This window comes from Monomorium pharaonis, chromosome 2, assembly GCF_013373865.1.
Source record: "Monomorium pharaonis isolate MP-MQ-018 chromosome 2, ASM1337386v2, whole genome shotgun sequence".
Lineage (NCBI taxonomy): Eukaryota > Metazoa > Arthropoda > Insecta > Hymenoptera > Formicidae > Monomorium > Monomorium pharaonis.
The window spans coordinates 584729-606428 of record NC_050468.1 but is presented as its reverse complement, the minus strand read 5'-3'; the positions used below and the strand labels follow the sequence as shown (position 1 = coordinate 606428).

The 21700-nt window shown below is 29.7% G+C and overlaps 2 protein-coding genes across 4 annotated transcripts; both read right to left on the bottom strand.

Annotated features, from left to right (window-relative positions):
* Positions 1-10629: 10629 nt before the first annotated feature.
* On the bottom strand, positions 10630-13319 carry LOC105840257. The gene is made up of 2 exons (XM_012687140.3): positions 12712-13319; positions 10630-12458 (listed from the first exon to the last, which is right to left on the bottom strand). The coding sequence occupies exons 1-2, from the start codon at positions 13065-13067 to the stop codon at positions 12125-12127; spliced, it is 690 nt and encodes a 229-aa protein (XP_012542594.2). The 5' UTR covers positions 13068-13319; the 3' UTR covers positions 10630-12124.
* Positions 13320-17363: 4044 nt separating this feature from the next.
* On the bottom strand, positions 17364-21435 carry LOC118644382 (putative mediator of RNA polymerase II transcription subunit 24). Of its 3 annotated transcripts, XM_036282846.1 has the most exons (5): positions 21294-21435; positions 20804-20983; positions 20372-20492; positions 18977-19920; positions 17445-18824 (listed from the first exon to the last, which is right to left on the bottom strand). In XM_036282846.1, coding segments are annotated over exons 3-5 (1029 nt in total). In that variant the 5' UTR covers positions 20456-20492; positions 20804-20983; positions 21294-21435; the 3' UTR covers positions 17445-18823. The 3 variants fall into 3 exon arrangements, with proteins under 3 accessions (XP_036138737.1, XP_036138738.1, XP_036138739.1); XM_036282844.1 differs by having other exon boundaries at positions 17364-19920; XM_036282845.1 differs by having other exon boundaries at positions 17364-19920; positions 21211-21352.
* Positions 21436-21700: the final 265 nt, after the last annotated feature.

Here is a 21700-nt window from a genome sequence, read left to right as displayed (position 1 = left end):
GAGCACTGACAAACGGCCGCAATACAACGATAGACACGACAAAATGATTTTACAGCATGACAATGTTCGACCCCATGTCGCAAAGCCCGTCAAAACATACTTGGAAACGTTGAAATGGGAAGTCCTATCCCACCTGCAGTATTCTCCGGACATTACTCCCTCTGACTATCACTTGTTTTGATCAATGACACACGGCCTGGCTGACCAGCACTTCCGTTCTTGAAGAAGTGAAAAATTGGATCGATTCGTGGATCGTCTCAAAAGATGACCAGTTTTTTCGATGAGGGATTCGTATGTTGCCAGAAAGGTGGGAGAAAGTAGTGGCCAGCGATGGACAATACTTTGAATCGTAATGTATAACCAGTTTTTCACAATAAAGCCTCGAATTTTGAAAAAAAATGGCGGAAGCAAAGTTGTACACCTAATATTTATTTTTAGAAAGTTAAAAAAGGAACTAAAACGTTTGGAGAGACGCTATTAGTCCTGCCAGCATCAGTCTATCTTCATTACTTATTAAAAATAGAACAAAGACGGACTGATGCTGATATGCACTAATAGCGTCTCCCCGATCGTACCCATAAACTGAACAAATTATAGCGCGCGTCCGTCTTGTTCTAGTTTTCCTATCTTAAAAAGATGTTAAATCGATACAAAAGTCTTGAAATGTATTGTTGCTTCTTTTCCACGATGCGGATTGGTTTTCTCACTGCGCTTTTTTCGTGTTTCAAGAATAGCTGTCATTGCGATTCAATTTTGGCAGCTGTCAAATTTATATAGATATTATCTATACAATTATAGCATAAGTAGCGCGCGCGAAGCGCACGTCTGTAATGTCAGTTCCTGTACTTTACGTATCTGATAGAGCATGCATTTTATTTAAAAGAGAGAAGAAATGGAAAGAAATTAGAGAGAGAGAGAGAGAGAGAGAGAGAGAGAGAGAGAAAAAGAGAGAGAAAGGGAGAAGGGGCTGAAATAAGAAGGTAAAATATCAGGTAGAACTATTTGTTATGTAAGGAAAGGAATTTAAAGATTGTTTGCTATAGAAAATTAGGAAATAAAGTAAGGAATAACATTAATTTGATGTTTCGCGTACTTTTCAGGAAATAAATAAATAAATATATATATAGATAGGAAGGGAAAGAGAAATATGAAATAATATAAAAATATAATATAATTTATAAGTTAATTAAAAATTTTGTACTTTAAAATAATACATAAAATATATATATCATATAATAATATCTTTAAAATTTTTTAATCTTTGAGAAAGAAAGAAGTAAGAAATGGAAAGGGATAGGTGGATAGATAGATCAAGAGATAGAAAAAGAGAGAGAGATTATGGAAGACAAGAAATTAGAAAGAGAAACAACGAGTTTTTTTGAAAGAAGGAACGGACAAAGTGAGAAAGAATCAAAATCATATTTTAAAAACGCGCAAAGACGTAATTATTTTGATTGATATATGCGTATATAACACATAAATATAAATATGTACGAGCAAAATATAAAAATTGGTTAATTTATATATTAACATAATTCGTATTATAAACACATAAACCCTACTCTCTGTACCCTACTCTCGTCTCTGTTTCAAAACTAATGAAATTAAAGCAAGAAATTAAAAAAAAATTTTTGTGTATAACTCGGAAACTAAGGCCGAGCGACGGTAACATGTATGGGGAAAAGTTGTTCAGAATAATGACCCTGACAACATATATCAAGGCCATTGAAATCGGTGAGGTTGCCCTCTATCTACATAATTATCTTTATTTCTCTATAAAATGTATTTAAATTTTTAACTCAGCTTTATTTGTTAAGAAATAAAAGTCATTTTTTTAAAAAAGCTATTTTTGCACATTTTTCGTGTTTTTTTGCTTTAAGTGGTTTTTTTAATACTTCTCTGCCAAAAACCGTTTATTATACATTATCATTTTCTTCATTAAAAAAAAAAACGAAGAAAATCCACTACTTAACTATTAATGTACTGCTGATAAAAAAGATTGAGATATCTTGAGAGAAATTTTGGAATGACGTTTTATCCCAGTTTTACGTTTGTAGGTACAAAGGTAGAAAAATTCAGTTTTGCCTTCCAGGATTGAAATACTTTTTGAGAACAACTAATACGATAATTTTTCATAATTTTGAATTTTTTGTATAAAAATTTGTCTTTTTAAAGTACTTTTTTAACGTCATATCGTCTGATGATCAATATTCAACATTTAAACTGCAATAACTCAATAAGTTTTAATTTTCTGATTTGAGGTGTGATCCACTTAATGACGTCTATTAAGCTGGCACAGCCACTTTAGCACAATCGAATAAAACTTACACAGAAATTTAGTGCTCTTTAATTGCTAATTTGTTACTCAAGTCTCAATTTTTTTGCTCCAGCCGTTTGGGAGAAAATGGTGGCTGTGTTAACTCAAGATTAAAGTTAGCACAGACACAGAAAAAAAATTTTTTTTTTAATTTAAAAAACGGTAGTTTTTTATAGAACTAATTTTTTGCTAATTATTTACCCTAATGCCAATTTATTTGTTCTATTTTTAAACTCCAAAAACCACCCCTAAAGTTACTCCCTAGTAAAAAAACATTCTAAAAATTAAAATACCAAGATTTTTCAATTAATGACGCTTCTAAGATTTTGTTGCTCACCGTTTATAATAAATTTAATTTTGTTGCTCCAGCCTTAATCCTTAAAAATCACCCCTACTCACTGTACATTAGCACAATACTTAAAAATGGTAAATTAATGAGACGTATCGATGAACAGCGTTTCTTAGAATTTATTTCTTGCGAAATACACCAAATAAAAATTTATTGCTAATTGTTTATTGCAAAATTCCGTGGCTGTGCTAGACTCGACTCAAGAGTAAAGTACCCTTAAAAAATTTGTTACTCAGCGGATTTCTTTTCCAAAGTGTTTCTAGATTTTGTTGCTCACGAAATACACCGAACAAAAATTTATTGCTAATTGTTTATTGCAAAATTCCGTGGTTGTGCTAGACCCGACTCAAGAGTAAAGTACCCTTAAAAAATTTGTTACTCAGCGGATTTCTTCTCCAAAGTGTTTCTAGATTTTGTTGCTCACGAAATACGCCGAACAAAAATTTATTGCTAATTGTTTATTGCAAAATTCTGTGGTTTTGCTAGATTCCACTCAAGAGTAAAGTACCCTTAAAAAATTTGTTACTCAGCAGATTTTTTCTCCAAAGTGTTTCTAGATTTTGTTGCTCACGAAATACACCAAATAAAAATTTATTGCTAATTGTTTATTGCAAAATTCTATGGCTGTGCTAGATTCGATTGAAGAGTAAAGTACCCTTAAAAAATTTGTTACTCAGCGGATTTCTTCTCCAAAGTGTTTCTAGATTTTGTTGCTCACGAAATACACCGAATAAAAATTTATTGCTAATTGTTTATTGCAAAATTCTATGGCTGTGCTAGATTCGATTGAAGAGTAAAGTACCCTTAAAAAATTTGTTACTCAGCGGATTTCTTCTCCAAAGTGTTTCTAGATTTTGTTGCTCGCGAAATACACCGAACAAAAATTGATTGCTAATTGTTTATTGTAAAATTCCGTGGCTGTGCTAGATTCGATTGAAGAGTAAAGTACCCTTAAAAAATTTGTTACTCAACAGATTTCTTCTCCAATGTGTTTCTAGATTTTGTTGCTCGCAAAATATGCCGGTTAAGAAGTTGCTAAGTGAGCTTTGTTTCATCCCGATTCGTTGGTTCTTGGCTGAGTTATTACTGTTCAAAAATTTTTAAAAATTGTATTTAATTTTGATGGTCCGTTTTTTTACGTATATATTCAGATGGGTGTGTATTTAGATGTACCACCAATTATTAATGGTTTTTATATTTGATCATTCCATTTTTCAAAATGTAGTATATTCTTTTCTGGTTAAAATTTTCCAAATTCTCTTTTGTAGTTTATTTTTTTGTATATGCTTGTAAAAATTAAAAACAGTTCCGTGAATTTATGTCTTAATGCTATTATTATAAAATTATTGGATACTAACTTTTTTGAATGTGTTAACATTCTTATTTATTAAAATTTTTATTATCTGTATACTGTTATATTTAATGTAATAAATAATATTTATTACATATATCTATAATGTAGTACGTATAATGAAATAGGCGTTATATCTAGTCCACAAAACATTTCAGACTAAACTTTATCACATTTAAATATTTTGTTGGATAGTATAGTGCGATTTAAGAGTAACAGTTATCAAGTCTTTCAAATGCTTTTTATGTTTTGCTTCACAAGTATTATATATCTTTGTTCAATTTTTAATAAACAGTTGAAATGCCATAATGCTACGAGCGTTGTGAGATGTGAAACGTGATTTGAATTATCCAACTATTTTCGATTGTTTCTGTAACAATGACACGTTAGCCGATCTTATATGACGATCGTTAGTTGTTTCTCTCTTTTCACGTACTGAGCTTGAAGACATTAGCTTTTGTCTTAAACATTCTGTGGTCAGACTCAGTCGTGTTCGCAATACGATATTGTCCACACTGTCCAATATGAATTTTACCAGAGGACGTCCGTGTAAAGTGCAAAAGAGTGATTTTATTAACACTATTTTAGTACATAAAGATCGCATTGCATTGCTTGGTAATAAAATAGTATCTAAACATGATGCAGTTTGGTCGGAGATATCCAGTATATTAGGTGGTAGTATAACGCCTATTTCATTGTATACTATGGTATCGGGCAACAAACACGGCATACGTCGATTAATCGAAGGTTCAGAAAGAGAAGTAGTGAATCCTGATATAAATATAAGTGGAACAGATGATACAAATATAAGTGGGAATGCAAGCTCTGTTGCAACAGATTCAAGCAATCCAGAGTCCATTAATTTTACTATAACAATATCACAAGAAGAGTTTGAAGAATTAATTGTTTTCAAATCTTATAAGCGTATGCAACGAGGTAAGATTAGAAACAGAATTTGGAAAACTTTTCGACCTGGAGTTTGGGAAGAATTTATTACGTGCAAAATTTGGGACGCAATTCAATTAAAATGTGGATTTAAATTTAGAAATCACTATTTATCAAATATTGGTACGTCAGGATATATAAACGGTGAGTAAAAAATTGTAATTAGAAGCATTTTTTTAATTGACTTAAAAAATATTTCACATTGGACATTAACGCAAAAAATAATACGGAAATAATTTTTAATATGTATATAATTATTAGGTATAATTATTAGAACAAGACACTTAAAAAATTTTTAATTTTTAGTAATGCTATTAATGAAATAAAAAATGTGATTTATTCAGGTAATTGTAAATGTGGAAGTAGTTTACGCGTCGATATAGAAAGTGATTATAATACAGATGAGGTTCTCTTTAATTGTAAAATAATTAAAGGCACTGGCAAATGTAAAAAACGATATTTGAGACAACCGTCGAGATCAATTATTGCCAAACAATTGCGTAATAAACCAATTGAAGTATACCGTGCAGAAAAGGCTAATCAACTGATGGCACCCGGAGATCCAGAGCCTCCGCATCTACCTAATGCTTCCGTATTACACGTAGCAAAAAATGAATACATCAAATCAAAGTTTTATAACAATAATCCCATAAAAGCATTATGCATAATGAAATATAGTTCTTATTATAATTGCATTCACAGCATTGCCATAGATCCGTTTTATGTCCATTATTGGACTAACCACCAACTACAATTATATAAAAAATATTGCACAACAAACATAATTTCTATATACATTGATGCTACAGGGAGTGTCGTAAAAAAATTAACAAAAATCGATAATAGTCAATCAAAACATATATTTTTATATCAAGCTGTAATTAATTATAACGAGAACCAATTCTCAATAACACAAATGTTATCGGAAAGACACACAACAAATAATATACATTTCTGGCTATTGGAATGGTGCAGAACAGGCGCTCCATGTCCAAGAGAAGTTGTCGTCGATGCGTCTAAAGCATTATTAAATGCAGTCATACGATGTTTCACATCTTACAAGACAATAACGGATTACGCAAATGCGTGCAAAAATAAAATCTTGCCAAAGTGTTATATTCATATAGATGTTGCCCACTGGATAAAAACATACGCTAATTTTCTTAAAAATCTTCCACGAAGGATAAAAGTTTTTTACATGGCTGCAATTGGACAATTAATTATGTGTCGAAACATAGACGATGCTGCATCAATATTAATAGCTATACTAACAATTGCCCGTTCGGAAACAGAAGGGTTTTTGAAAAATGGTAAAGAAACCTGTTGCGAAATAGAGAAGAAAAAATTGAAAGCTATTATAACAGGTTAGTCTTATTTTTAATTACTGTTCTCGATTTAGATTTTTATTAACTCAATAGACGTAGATAATACAAAAAAAATCTGTTATTTATGTAATGTAGTGCGTTAGTTATGTAGTGTCTGATAGTACAATCTGTAAGTTTTTTTATATTTGTTATAAATTACAGAAATACAAAACAAGAATTTGTTTGAAAGAAATTCTAATTGAGAATAAATAATACACAGTTTTATGTTAGATGTGCATTTATCATATCATTAAACTTATATGCGTCTCTACTAATGTTTTTATAGAAGATTATTTTAAGTCAATCTAAGAAAATTACTATTGCTTATTTATTGCTTAATGAAGCAATATTTGTATATTATTATCACATTGTTTTTTATTTAATATCGTAGGTATACTAAATAATGAAAATTCTGAGGAAATATTATTAGAAAAATTAAGTCCTACTGACGAAGATGAAGTAATTGAAGAATCAGATAACGATTGGTCAGCATGGGCTATTACAATAAATAACAAAATCGAGGGGAATTTGGATGAAGTTGGTGATCGCGACAATGCCCATTATTTTCCTCAATTGGCAGATCGTTTGTTAAGAGATATAAATATGTTTCCTTTATGGTCAAATGTTTGTCGTGACAATTTTGGCTATGGAAGAGTACCAGCATCAAGCGCAGCTGTAGAAGGAGAGTTCAATAAATTAAAAAATAACATATTTAAAAATGAAAATCTTCCCATAAGAGTAGATGAATTTTTAAGAATTCATTTAGATTATTTATATGGAAAATTAAAAATTGTTGGCGCAAAAAACAAAGATTTATTACAATCTAATAAACTGACTACGACAGAAAATGAGTGCAACAGCAATAAAGAAGTATTAAATGTTGACACTTCGCAAGTAATTTCGCAAGTAATTACACCATCCGGTGCGCATGTTTGTATCATTTGCAAAACGGCAGTACATGCATTACCAGAATGTTCAATAGCATATGATGAAGAAGAAGGATATGGCCAAAAACGTATTTGTCTCTCTTGCTCGTCTTCTACAAATAATGAAACAATTCTTGCTTCTCAAGAAATAGAAGATTGGCGGGGATTAATTTCTAAGGAAAATAGAAAACGCACAGCAAAATACTTGGGGAATGATTTGCGTGGTATACAAGATTCCTTAACGTGGAGTAAAAGTACAAAACTGCCAGTTATAAAAAACGGTAGTTCTATAGAGCTACAAGCTGTAAATATAGACAATATTAATTATTGTTTAGTGAATACTTGCGGATTTGATAGCCTTTTACAAATTGTGCTGGTAGCTCTATCAGACTACAAGCATTTTGAAAATAAGGTACAATCATTTAATTAATTAACTTTTATCTTAATAAATTAATTTATTAATATAATGTAATATATAAAATTAATTTTTTAAAATCAATATTATCTTTCTTGAAATAATGCTGAAAGAAATTTCTGTTTTTTATGTATTAACTTTATATCAACTTAATATTTACTAATTCCATGCAATCATCCTTTTATTGTAAATTTAAAAAAATTTTTGTTTTTTGTAATTACAGCTCTAATTGATACTTTTAACCAATTAGGTATTAGTGTATATACATTAATAATTTATTTTAATAAGAGATATGTGTTGTACCTGATAATAAAATATATGAGATGGCGATCGACATTTTAGACAAAGGTATCAGAGCACATACCTACAAGCTACGAGCACAAATATTGAAGCCTATTTTTATTTCTGAAAATACAATAGAAGATGACAAATATAACAATTGTACGCAAATTGATTGTCAAACTAATATTGGTTATTTAGCCAACATTCTCTTCAGTAACACGCCAAGTTTCGAAGAAACATCGATATGCAGTATGGGATGTCCACCACGAATGAAAAAATTATCAGTTGCACAAATTGATTACAATTTAATGCAACAAGATAACTTTTATAACATTATACAAAATAATGTTATATTAACGGGAGAAAAAAAGTGTTACCAAAAAGATTGTCCAGGATTCGAAACAACAACACTTTGTAAAATAGGTAAATTGTATTATATAATCGCAAAAAATTTTTTAATAATTTTCATTAAGATTTTACTGATACTAAAATTGTCTCTTGGATTTCATAATAAATTCGTTTAGATGTGCATATTAAAAACTGTAGGTTGCACGCGCAGACACATTTAAAATAATATAAAAAAACCAAAAATAATAAAATAATAAATATCACAAATTATTATTTAATATGATTAATAATAATGATAATAATAATAATAACAAATAATATAATAATAACAATAATATTATTAACAAATAATGAAAATAATAACAATAAACAAATGATAATAACAATAACAATAAGAATATAATAAAGACGATAAAAATATAAACTTGTAGCGTTATCTTATTATTTTAAAATTACTAATGCTATAGTTACATTCTTTAATGTGTACATCGAACAAATTTTGCTATTATTTTTATAAAATTGTATAATTAGGGTATAATTATATATTATTATGTGTAAATACAAAACATAAAAAATAAAGATCCACAACATAATATGTTAATAAAGTTATATTCATATATGTATATAATTTTGATAAATACATTTTTAAATGATTCAACAATCTAAAATATTCGATATATTTAAGAACATATTAATAATGTTTACATATTAACATACATATTATACGTTTACAATAATAAAAATAATAAAAAATATTATATGTTATAAAAAACTTTATCACACATATAAATTATAAAAATGTGTATGAACTGAATAATCTTTTTTAGGTTTTATAGTACTATTTGACATATGCATATTAGATATCAACAAAACTAAATCCATAAAATTAGACGATATTCCATCAGAAATAATGAATCCGATCGACAAAACTAATCTATACCTAATAGGTATCGTGAACTATAAAGCTCCACCAATGTCAAGACGAGGATCTAATGAAACGTTTAGAAAATTGGGACATTACACAGCAATAGTGAAACGAACAGGCAATTGTTGGATGGAATATGATGACCTGTCACTTGCAGAAAAAAAAGTCAAGAAAACAAAAGAAGTAAATCCGCATTTACTAATGTACATAAATAAAAATAATTAAAGAAATGTTGTGTTATAAAACATAATTACATTAAAAAATTTTTTTAATAATTTAACAGAAAATTTCATATTTTAATCCTATTAACCCTATCTATTCAAAATATCGGTCACAAATTATTAATTTAAAATTAGAAACAAATTTGCAATTTACTTTATAATAACTTATTTTACACAATTAACTTTATAAACATAGTCTTGTTATCACATAGTTAAAACATCGTATAATAAAAAATCGACAAAATTGGAAACATGTAAATGCCGAAATATCTCATTAATTTAAAATTTTTAAGCGTTGTGCTAATATAAAATAGATGGAGGTGATTCTCAAAAAGTTAAAGATGGAACAAATAAATGTTTTTAAGGTACTTAGTCTATGAGACAAATCTAGCACAGCCACGAAATTTTACAATAAACAATTAGCAACAAATTTTTGTTCGGTGTATTTCGCGAGCAACAAAATCTAGAAACACTTTGGAGAAAAAATCCGCTGAGTAACAAATTTTTTAAGGGTACTTTACTCTTCAATCGAATCTAGCACAGCCACAGAATTTTGCAATAAACAATTAATAAATTTTTATTTGGTATATTACGCAAACAACAAAATCTAGAAACACTTTGGAGAAGAAATCCGTTGGGTAACAAATTTTTTAAGGGTACTTTACTCTTGAGTCGGGTTTAGCACAACCACGGAATTTTGCAATAAACAATTAGCAATAAATTTTTATTCGATGTATTTCGCGAGCAACAAAATCTAGAAACACGTTGGAGAAGAAATCCCCTGGGTAACAATTTTTTTAAGGGTACTTTACTCTTGAGTCGAGTCTAGCACAGCCACGGAATTTTGCAATAAACAATTAGCAATAAATTTTTATTCGGTGTATTTCGTGAGCAATAAAATCTAGAAACACTTTGGAGAAGAAATCCGCTGAGTAACAAATTTTTTAAGGGTACTTTACTCTTCAATCGAATCTATCACAGCCACAGAATTTTGCAATAAACAATTAGCAATAAATTTTTATTCGGTGTATTTCGCGAGCAACAAAATCTAGAAACACTTTGGAGAAGAAATCCCCTGGGTAACAATTTTTTTAAGTGTACTTTACTCTTGAGTCGGGTCTAGCACAACCACGGAATTTTGCAATAAACAATTAGCAATAAATTTTTGTTCGGTGTATTTCGTGAGCAACAAAATCTAGAAACACTTTGGAAAAGAAATCCGCTGAGTAACAAATTTTTTAAGGGTACTTTACTCTTGAGTCGAGTCTAGCACAGCCACGGAATTTTGCAATAAACAATTAGCAATAAATTTTTATTTGGTGTATTTCGCAAGAAATAAATTCTAAGAAACGCTGTTCATCGATACGTCTCATTAATTTACCATTTTTAAGTATTGTGCTAATGTACAGTGAGTAAGGGTGATTTTTAAGGGTTAAGGCTGGAGCAACAAAATTAAATTTATTATAAACGGTGAGCAACAAAATCTTAGAAGCGTCATTAATTGAAAAATCTTGGTATTTTAATTTTTAGAATGTTTTTTTACTAGGGAGTAACTTTAGGGGTGGTTTTTGGAGTTTAAAAATAGAACAAATAAATTGGCATTAGGGTAAATAATTAGCAAAAAATTAGTTCTATAAAAAACTACCGTTTTTTAAATTAAAAAAAAAAATTTTTTCTGTGGCTGTGCTAACTTTAATCTTGAGTTAACACAGCCACCGTTTTCTCCCAAACGGCTGGAGCAAAAAAATTGAGACTTGAGTAACAAATTAGCAATTAAAGAGCACTAAATTTCTGTGTAAGTTTTATTTGTTTGTGCTAAAGTGGCTGTGCCAGCTTAATAGACGTCACTTAATGCTACAAAAACGCTTCGTAATATTCTTTGATTGGCAAATTCGTAAAATTCTTTGTTTTAATTGGTGAATCAAATGCTTTGAAGCATTTGTAGCGTGGATCATACTTCTGGTAACTATTGAGACTTTTGATCAGTGAGTCAAAATCTACATCAAAATCTATATCAAAATTTCAGCCAATTTGACAAGATCCTATTTCTATAAAAACTGCGAAATTCTTTACTAGAATATTTTTAAAGATTTTTTATATTTAATTTCTCATATACGAGAAAATCGCGTTTCCAAGCTTTTAATCGGTATAATATTTATTTCTTTATATGTATTAATATTAATTAGTTAATATAATTAGTGTAGAAATATTAATCAATTATATATGTTTAATCTTCAACGATTACTAATATACATGTTATTTTTTATTTTAAACATGATAATAATTTCAAAAATTTGTTAAAAACATGTTATATATGTACATTATAATTAAAATAACAAGAATAAATAAAATAGCGATTAGCATACAATTATTGCAATGTTTACATAATACATTAATTTTTTTTATTATTTAATTTAATGTTATGAAAAACATTATTACAATGTTAAAAAATGCAATATTATTTACATTGCACATTTTATTTTAACATTACTCAAATCTCCAAATCTATGCCAAAATATGTTCATGACAATATTGGAAAAACTAATACTTTAAAACATTACTTTGTTAATGAATACTGTTATAATAATAACGCTGTAACTATGACTTTTTGCTTACTAGAACTTTAGTAGGTTTACTTACAGGAAATTTCTGTTTTAAAGAACGAGAAAGCTACACGACAGTTAATTGGTGTATTGTAAAAATATCTCACATCTCAGAACGTCATATACTAAGCCAAAGACGCGTCTCATTTCAGCCTCATTGGAATAATTTGGTGAAAGTTGTATGTTTTGCAAAACATTGGCCGCCAAGAGGATATCATTGATACGCCAACCTGGCTCGACACGAGCCTCAGTCATCGAACCGTCAGTCCTTGATATGGCATTCGAGGAATTGTCTCTCGTTTGGCTCTCGTTTCTTCTACCTTTTGGAAGCTGACCTTTTTCTCTAGGACGCCATTCCCAATCTTGTGAATTCTTGCGAGTTAGTCGCCCTTTAGGCGACAGATCCTCCATCCTCGCAAATAAAAGTTGTCAATCCGCTATCGTATTTCTATTGAATTAGATCTAGCCTATTTCGCGAGTTTCATCGTTACATCCTGATTATTATATTATATTATATTATTATTATTATTATTATTATTATTATATTATACTCCTAAAAAAGGACTGGTTTTATATAATTTCACGCGATGAATTTAAGCGTAGCGTTAAAATCTCAAGAAAAAAGAAAAGATAAATCCAGGAAAATGACGTTTCCCGCCTCTTACCTTCTATCTTCAGTTATTTCAGCGTCCTTTTCTCTTTGTAATTCGACGAGACTGTGATAAACTCGATGACGCCATTCTTCATCGCTCGGCAAAATCAAATTTTCGAGTTCTCTGTTGCGTAACTCGTCGCTAAGAAAACTAAAATTCGGTATCTGCGCCGTAAGAAGAAGTCGAAAGATTTTAGCATAGAGCGTGAATAAACTAGTTTTACGCGGTTCGGTACCAATTATATTACTAAGTGCGGCACCGTCTATCTCGACACGAGTCTCGTCGAGAGACTCATTAGACGATGGCAAACTAGACAAACTTGTCGCCGATGAATCGACGTAGCTACTGTTGCTAGTCGATCTAGACATCACTAGTTAGGACGAACACTTGGACACTGCATAAAAAAGCATATTCAGCAAAGGAGAGATTTGAAATGTAGAAACGAGCACGCTCTTTGAAACAAGTACAATTACAGCGTGTCAATCAAAAGAGCTGGTAATCTAGACAGAATTAAGTTGAAGCGCATCTGAAACACGCGGCTGATGCGGCACGCAAAGATATGAGATCTCGAGCAATTTTTAATTGCGCGTGCACCCGTTACGACCCGTGAATCCCGCGGCTGATAGTAGCGACTGGCGACTGTAGGCTAAACCAACGGTTACCACCCGTTGGCGCTCGTCAGCTGAAAAATCGAGGGAAGACTCAAGACATTGTGAACACGTCGCGCAACATCGCGTGCTTCAGAAGCGTATTCCAACAAAATTACATCTTGCACTATCAAGACAAAAGATTACTTTTACGCTATCACATTGAGTCGTCTTCTAAACACATCAAGTCTACACTTTTTTTCCTTGTGCAATTATCCATTCATCCAATGTCAAATTTACACAGAGATATAGAAACGATTATTAAAATTTTAAAAGTAATTAAAGTATAAATAAAACGTTAATTACAGTAAGAAAATAATTGAAAATGTTAAACAACGTTTTTCCAAGGATATGTATATATTCTACAATCTACATAATATCTTCCTTTTAGCATACGTCGCAAATTAATAATCGTTGTACTGACACGTGATACGTATTAGATTATGAAAAATTTAACGGAAAAATAATTTAATAATCGGATTAATTTTATTATATCAATTAGAATTAACAAACAGCATTGGAAAAATAATTCGCTATTCGAATCTGTGTTTGAATAGTCAAGTTACGATCGATATAAGATTATACAGAGAAAAAAAGAATAAGAGAATATCCGCGCTGGCGCAATGTGCCGTTTTCTATATCATGTATTTATTACGTATTTTACGTATTATATAGGCGATATACGTATTATATATCCAATGATCCCATATCGAATTACGTCTCGTGCAGAGAGACTGAATATTCGTTTTCAACAGACAAAAAGAAAGACAATAGACAGCTGTCACGTACGTATCGAATCGATCATTTTGAAACGACGGCGACGGCGACGGCGGCAGGCACGACCATGTTGACACAGTTCGAAGTAAGTGACTGATATTCACATTATATAAATTCAGACAAATGCTTCTACCAATGGCTTTCTTTATTTTTTTAGTTTAAACTACTACTTTACTTACTTTACTTTTTTATCTTGAAATCTGCAATATAAGATCTGTGTTTTGCATATATGTACATATAATGATAAATAAATAAGGCAATAAATTGTATCAAAGATTGAACGTACATAACTCTTTCTTTACATATTCTAGAATAGAATCGAAAATAAACGGAGAAAGCACATGACATATTTATTAATAAACATTATAATTCGAAACTTGTGATAAATATTATTTATATAAAATATATTATACTTTAAATAAATATATATAAAGGCATGTTATTTAAAGCATAACAGACATATAACTCTCTGTTCTATATCTAAATTTTTTTATTTCTTTAACATTTTCATTCATCAGATTGAAATAAGTGTAAAATATGATTACTTATTAATAAGTAAAAAAAAACTAATTTGATAAAATGTAAAAAGCACAACTAAAAAATCAAATCTATAGTAAATCCATTTTTAGAAATAGAGCTCTGATTTAATAAAAATGGTAGTTTAATAAAATACATAATGGCAGATTATATATTGTTATGAGTGACACACTCATAACGATAAGGTGTCAGTAACACGATGACGTAAGTCGGTCAGCTGCAGTCAGCATCGAGCGCATCGCGCGAGGTTTCGCGCAATCCGCTCGACAATTAGCGCAATGCTCCTTAGACAGCACTTGCTGTCTAAGCAATAATTTGGAATACTGACCGATTTACGCCCTCACGCAATCCTCCCCTTCTTTCGATCCAACTACCGAATTATCGGATATATAAACCGGCGAAAGAAGGTGAGGATCGGGTCAATCCGAAGTAGACAAACTAAGACTACACACGACACTCTGCTTTGCGGGGTCGTGTATCGCCGAGATAACTTGTTGTAAACACACAACCACGACACTCTGCGTTGCGGGGTCGTGGACAACAAGTTCATAGACGCGACACTCTGCCTTGCGGGGTCGCGATCTAACTATTGTAACTGAATACAAGAATAAAAGTGTTCAAGACAAATAACGGTGTATGTGACGAAATACCTTCCTCGCGAGATCTCTGGCAGCGATCCCAAAATCGTACTCACAACGAGGGGTACAACAATATTGCACATAGTGCAATCGTTAAACTAATTAGATTATCAAATTTAGTAATACATTTCCATATGAAACTAATTAGTGATTCAATGCATCAATTTTGCTAATTTATTCTCTTATACTTTGTAAAGAGATATTATATAACACACAAAGAGTAGATTTCAAATCCTTTACGATATCTGTAAGAGAAATGTTTAAAGGAGGATGTTAAAAAAGGTCGATTTTCCGACTACAAAAAAAACCTAAAATTTGAGTTCCATGGATATCCATGAGCCGTATAAGAAGTGGAAATGACAGTCTTTTTTTCTGGAAACCTGTGGAAAGTGTCGAAAATCTGTCAAATTGATTGAAAATTGCGTCTATCCGGAGACAAGTCGAGTTTGTGGCATGGAAGAATTTTCAGTCAAACCAGCTTCTGGTTAAATACTTATCCAATAGTTTTTAAGATCGCTAATAATGTTTCAATATCAAGATCCCAAAATTCAAAATGGCAAATTCAATATGGCGTGGCAGAATATCAAATCTTGTCACGAATACCACACTCAGCCGAACCCAGAGACACGAACGAGGACGTAGTGGTTGTTGTCTCCATTTTTTAAACCTTTTTTGTTAAAAATTTTTTCATTTTGTTTTTTTTTTTTTGTTTTTATAATTATTATAAAAACATTAATTATTATAAACCAAAAAAACAAAATAAAAAAATTTTTTAACGAAAAAAGTTAAAAAAATGAATATAACAACCACCACGGCCTCGTTTGTGTCTCTGGGTTCGGCTGAGTGTGATATTCGTGACAATATTTGATATTCTGCCACGCCATATTAAATTTGCCATTTTGAATTTTGGGATCTTGATATTGAAACATTATTAGCAATCTCAAAAATTATTGGATAAGTATTTAACCAGAAGCTGGTTTGACTGAAAATTCTTCCATACCACAGACTCGACTTGTCTCCGGACGCAATTTTCAATCAATTTGACAGATTTTCGACACTTTCCACAGGTCTCCAGAAAAAAAGACTGTCATTTCCACTTCTTATACGGCTCATAGATATCTATGAAACTCGAATTTTAAGTTCCTTTTGTAGTCGGAAAATCGCCCTTTTTTAATATCTTTATTTAAAATGAAAAAGTATTGTAAGATTAAAATAACGGTGAAATGATCTTCAGAAATCACCAACCTTCAGGACAGGCTTTTGGTTTTGGTAGCTCAATATCTCCTATAATATCAAATGCAAACGAAACATTATGAACTTTTTGTTCAATGGTCTTTGGTCAAACGAAAGCTACCTATCCGAGCAAAAATAAAAGAGATGTTACCTTATATGTATAGATCAAAATAGATCTATTTCTATACAATTGTATCTCATGAGATATGTTTTTTATATCTTTTCAGATCTTCAAAAATCTATCATATGTCTTGAATAATTAAAGTTATATCCATTAAGATCTAACTAGATGACCTAAAATCTAATTGAATTTTTAATCGAGTGAGAAGAAATGTAATATATAGATCTATGAAGTTATAATTATATCTACGTATATCTACTTTAATAAATTTGAAATTAAATACATTTAATATTATATTTGCAGAGATATAACAATATCAAAGTAGATCTGCGTATATATATATACCAAAAATTGATGTTAGATCTACAAAGATTTTATAATATTAAAGTAGATCTACATGTATACAAATAGAATTTGTCTAAAACTGACGTTAGATTTACAAAAATAGCTTTATATAGATTTATAGATAAATAAAATAATAAATTTAACCATTTTTAATGTTGGATATGAATAAATTTTATTTAATATTTAAATATAAATTTCATCTATACATATAAGTGTGTTAATTTAAAATAAAATATGAGTTGTAGTATATGTAATATGTAAGTCTGAAAAGATCTTTTTATAATTTTATAACTGACTTATCATAATTATTGACATCTTTTTTCAGTTTTCTTAATTGTAACAAAAAGAAAAAATTTAATGAATTAATAAGCAATGTAAATTATACTTTATTTTAAAAAATCTGATAATATTTTTACTTATAATACAACTTAATAATATTTACATAACTTTTTTCATAGTATTTGGACGTTTACATATATAACTTCCAACTCTTATAACATGACATATTCTAATCAAATCATTTACTTTTAGTAATATAAATTGATTTTCTTCCTTGACAGGTACAATATGTTTAACAATTGTATTAGTTTCAAAATGAACGAACATTTTAGTATGTTCTACGGTAAAATACTGCAAAATAAAATACAAATTATTTTCAATCTCAAAGAAGAATCGAATAGACCCGTATAAAGTTTGGTTATCATTAATAATAACTTGAACTGTGTAACTATTCGTTTTTGTAGCCTTGTAGATTTGTGAAGTATACATTTCGTTATTAATTTTTGCTCGAGCATAAAAACATAAATTTTTTAACTGCAGATTTTTTGATTCAATTAATCTGATTTCAATGTCATCTATGTCTTTTACTTCTTTAGATTTTCCAAGTAGTGCATATGTTTTTATTTGAAATTTATTATTAAAAGTATCTTCATTATGTCCATATTGACTTTGTAAAACTTGTAAGCCTTGAACTAAAGTGAGATTATTAATCATTTCTTGGCCAAGATTTTGAGAACCATGAATACAATTAGCAAGGAAGTTATTATAATTTTCGAAAGGGAAAGCAGATGTGGCCCATAATGGACCCCATCGTTTTACAATACCCCACATAATACAATATGCAAAAGTTGGTGCACATTGTAAGAATATTCTCCATCACCATATAATTTTCCAATATCTCTCACAAACAATTTTAATAAAATTTCTGTTTGCTCTAATTCGGGATAAATACGAATAGGTTTTTGCAATAAATTGAATAAAGATATTACCAATAAAAGCCAATGCTGGAAATACTTATTTGGCAAACAATTTACAATTGTTGGGATTGAGTAATATAAAATCCAATTATAATATTCAGATGCTTTAAAAAATGCATGTAATTTTACACTTCTTGGCATTCTATTAAAAAAATAAGGAGGTCGAATATTCAAAAGAAAATTGTCAATTTCTTCAACATATTCCTTAATATTCCACGTACCCCTTTTAAAGAACCAAAGATTAAATAACTGCTTTACTGTTCCAAGGAGAATAGAATGCATGTTTCAGGCATAACACATGTGCTTAAATCCAGAAGAGGCAAAGTCGAAATAACAGAGTTTCCTTTTACTCCCTTAACATGGTGTACTTCTTTTGTTATGGCTATTCTAGCTTGTTTTTTCATTCTTTTTCCAGATCTCAATTTACTTGGTTCTTCTTGAAAAGCATATACGCGAATAATTTTTTTTCCTGCAATTGTTCTGCATTGTTTTGTTTTAATTTCACAGATATTACAACCAAATTTGCCATTGAAAGAAAGGATATTCTGTATTTGAGCTCTTGCTGGTGCATCTGCAATTATTAATGGGGCCACAATTTTAGAAGTGTAAACTTTTTTAGTTGTAGGATGAATCCACGAAATACCATTATGAAAACATTTATTAAGCTTTTTGCAAAAAGGCTGTAAAAAAGTGTTCATTAATGGTTTGGAATTTGTGTCGTACCAAAGACCTACAATAACAATAAATGATTCTCTTAGATGTTCTGGCAGCTCAGCAATTGTAAACATCAATGGCCAGCAATGACTTTTAGCACTTTTAACGAGGGAAAGGCCATCAGTATTTAATATTAATGTCAAATCATATTGTTGTTTATTACGTCTTGAATTGACTCTGATGTATTTGGATCCATCGGTTATATCGAATATTAAATTGTTGTCGCTAAATAGAACATGTAATTTATCAGCGAGGTTTCTTACTTCAAACATATATCTTATAATATCTACTAAATCAAATTCATAAAAATGCCACATACTTTCTATGCTCGAACAAGATGGACATACTGTCATTGAACTATCGCTTCCATTATAAAATAAACATTGTCTACAGTAATAGTGTTTAATTATAGTACATGTTGTTAAATTTCGAACAAATTGAAACAAATGAAATTGCGTTTTTGGCATGTTATTAGGTTTCGGAAGAACTAATTGTAACGCTTTTAAAATAGCTGTTAAAGCAGCCTTTGTTAATTTATTATGAATATATAAATTCATAATAATTAGAACACTTTGAGATACAGTAATTTCACTATTCTTATACAACAAGTTGTCAATCATTTGTATATTATTAATATTATTCTCGGTATTATTATTATCTCTGCCGTCGAAATTTCTTTCAAAATTGTCACTGATGTTCAATTCATGATTTTCGTTATCTTTATTATCATTTTTTAAATTTAAACCATTGTTATTATTTTGTAAACTGTTATTAGCTTCACATTTATCAGTGTAGTTATAATCTCGATTTTCTGAGTCTAAAGTATTTAATTCATTATTCCTAGTACAACAGTCATATTCATTTTCATACAAAGCTGTAACTGGTATCGTGCTACAACCAGGTTTGTCAATATCAGATGTTCTCTTCCACCGTTGTAAATTTCTTAAAGGAATCTGACAGACATAAAATAAAAAGCTATTAATATATAAAAATACACAGCATGCTTATCGATATTTATTACACGATAGTATAGAGCTGAATCACTTAAAAGTAGCCTATATTTTGATTATTACTATCTTGATCGTTTGTTAACAAATTAAGTTATTATTTTTTATGGATCTTCCTTTATTCATGAATCACATATTAAAACATATTTTTTATAGATCGTCTTTTATTTACATATTAAAAAATGTGATTTACAAGTTTCTACGATTTGTGATTTTTTAATTATCAATTCTTTTATAACACAAGCCTTAAAAATGCTCCTTGCACTTAGAATGTGTAATTCAGCACATTTGTTATACATGAAAAAAGAAAGGTCTACAAAAAATTGTAGCTCAATCAACAAATTGAGAATGATCAAAATATGGATTACTTTTATTCGAATCATCCTAAAATACATACTGGTATATATGGATTATTTCTCCAAATATTATACTTTCTTTTCACAACAAAATTTTCATGTTCCATATCATTTACGAATGACATTCCACTTGCTTTAATATTTTATTTTAATTTTTATTTCCTATAATAAAAAAATGTTAGCAAAAAATTTGAAATGTTTACCTAAAAAGACTGTTAGTAATGTAAAAGAATATTATATAATATTATACAGTATTAAAGAATATGATATGACCTGAGAAATATTTTTTAGTCCAGATTTGATAAAACAACAAATAATTTAATATCTATTTACCAGAATATTTAGTTTATACAAATAAGCACTTTTTCGCTCAAGATTCCTGAGATATATAATTCAATAAGCTACTGTTTGTGTTTTTATTATTTCACTATTGTTTTTTCTACTATGACCTCTCGTCATGATTTGTCACATACCTATTATAATTTTCATTTAATATCTGCTTTCCGCTTATTTTGCCTGTGATTTTTGGAATCGATACACCTCTACAAGTTTTTTAATTATTATATTTTATTTTATAGGATCTTACTGGTATACATATATAACGCCTGAGATCAACATAAGTAGAAATGATATTCTCCTATTGTTCATGAAAACTGTAAAAAAATTAGAATTATAAAAATTATAAAATTAAGTTATTGCTTAATGTTATCTTACAATTTATGTTTGTAAAAATAAAACGCACTATATATAGGTAATTTTTATTGTAAAAATTTTTAGGTTATACTCTATAAACTGACAAACGGTAGATAATCCGACAATAATCAAAACTGCATTTCAATATTTTCTACTAATACGAAAAATCTGTATATAGTGTACATACATGCATGTTACATAAATTACCAAATCATTATTCTTTTCATGTTCAATTATGATTATCAATTTCTTAAGGTTTAATTACAATACCTATTGTATATCTGGTCTTAGATTCACGTGTTAAGTATAATTTTGTTCTTTATTGTTTCTCATATAAAAAAACAAGTAACCTTTCTAGCAATAACAAAACTGTCAGATCTGGCGCAGTGTATAAACATAAGCAACTAAACGATTAAGGGTGCGTTCGTGCTGATAGCGTTAATAACGTTAATAACGTTCTCCTCGAATGCACCTTAAAGCGCGCTATTGGCCATGTTCATGTACGCTACACATATGCTTAGTGCACATGGACACAGAATGCATCGTCGTGTGAGTATTCCAACGTATTCTACTTGGATCACTTGGATGTACTCGAGGCATCAGAATTAATCCGGCACGTGCCTGTGTGCTTTATTTTCCTTTTTACGAATTGTATTACGTGTCTGATCAGTCTTACA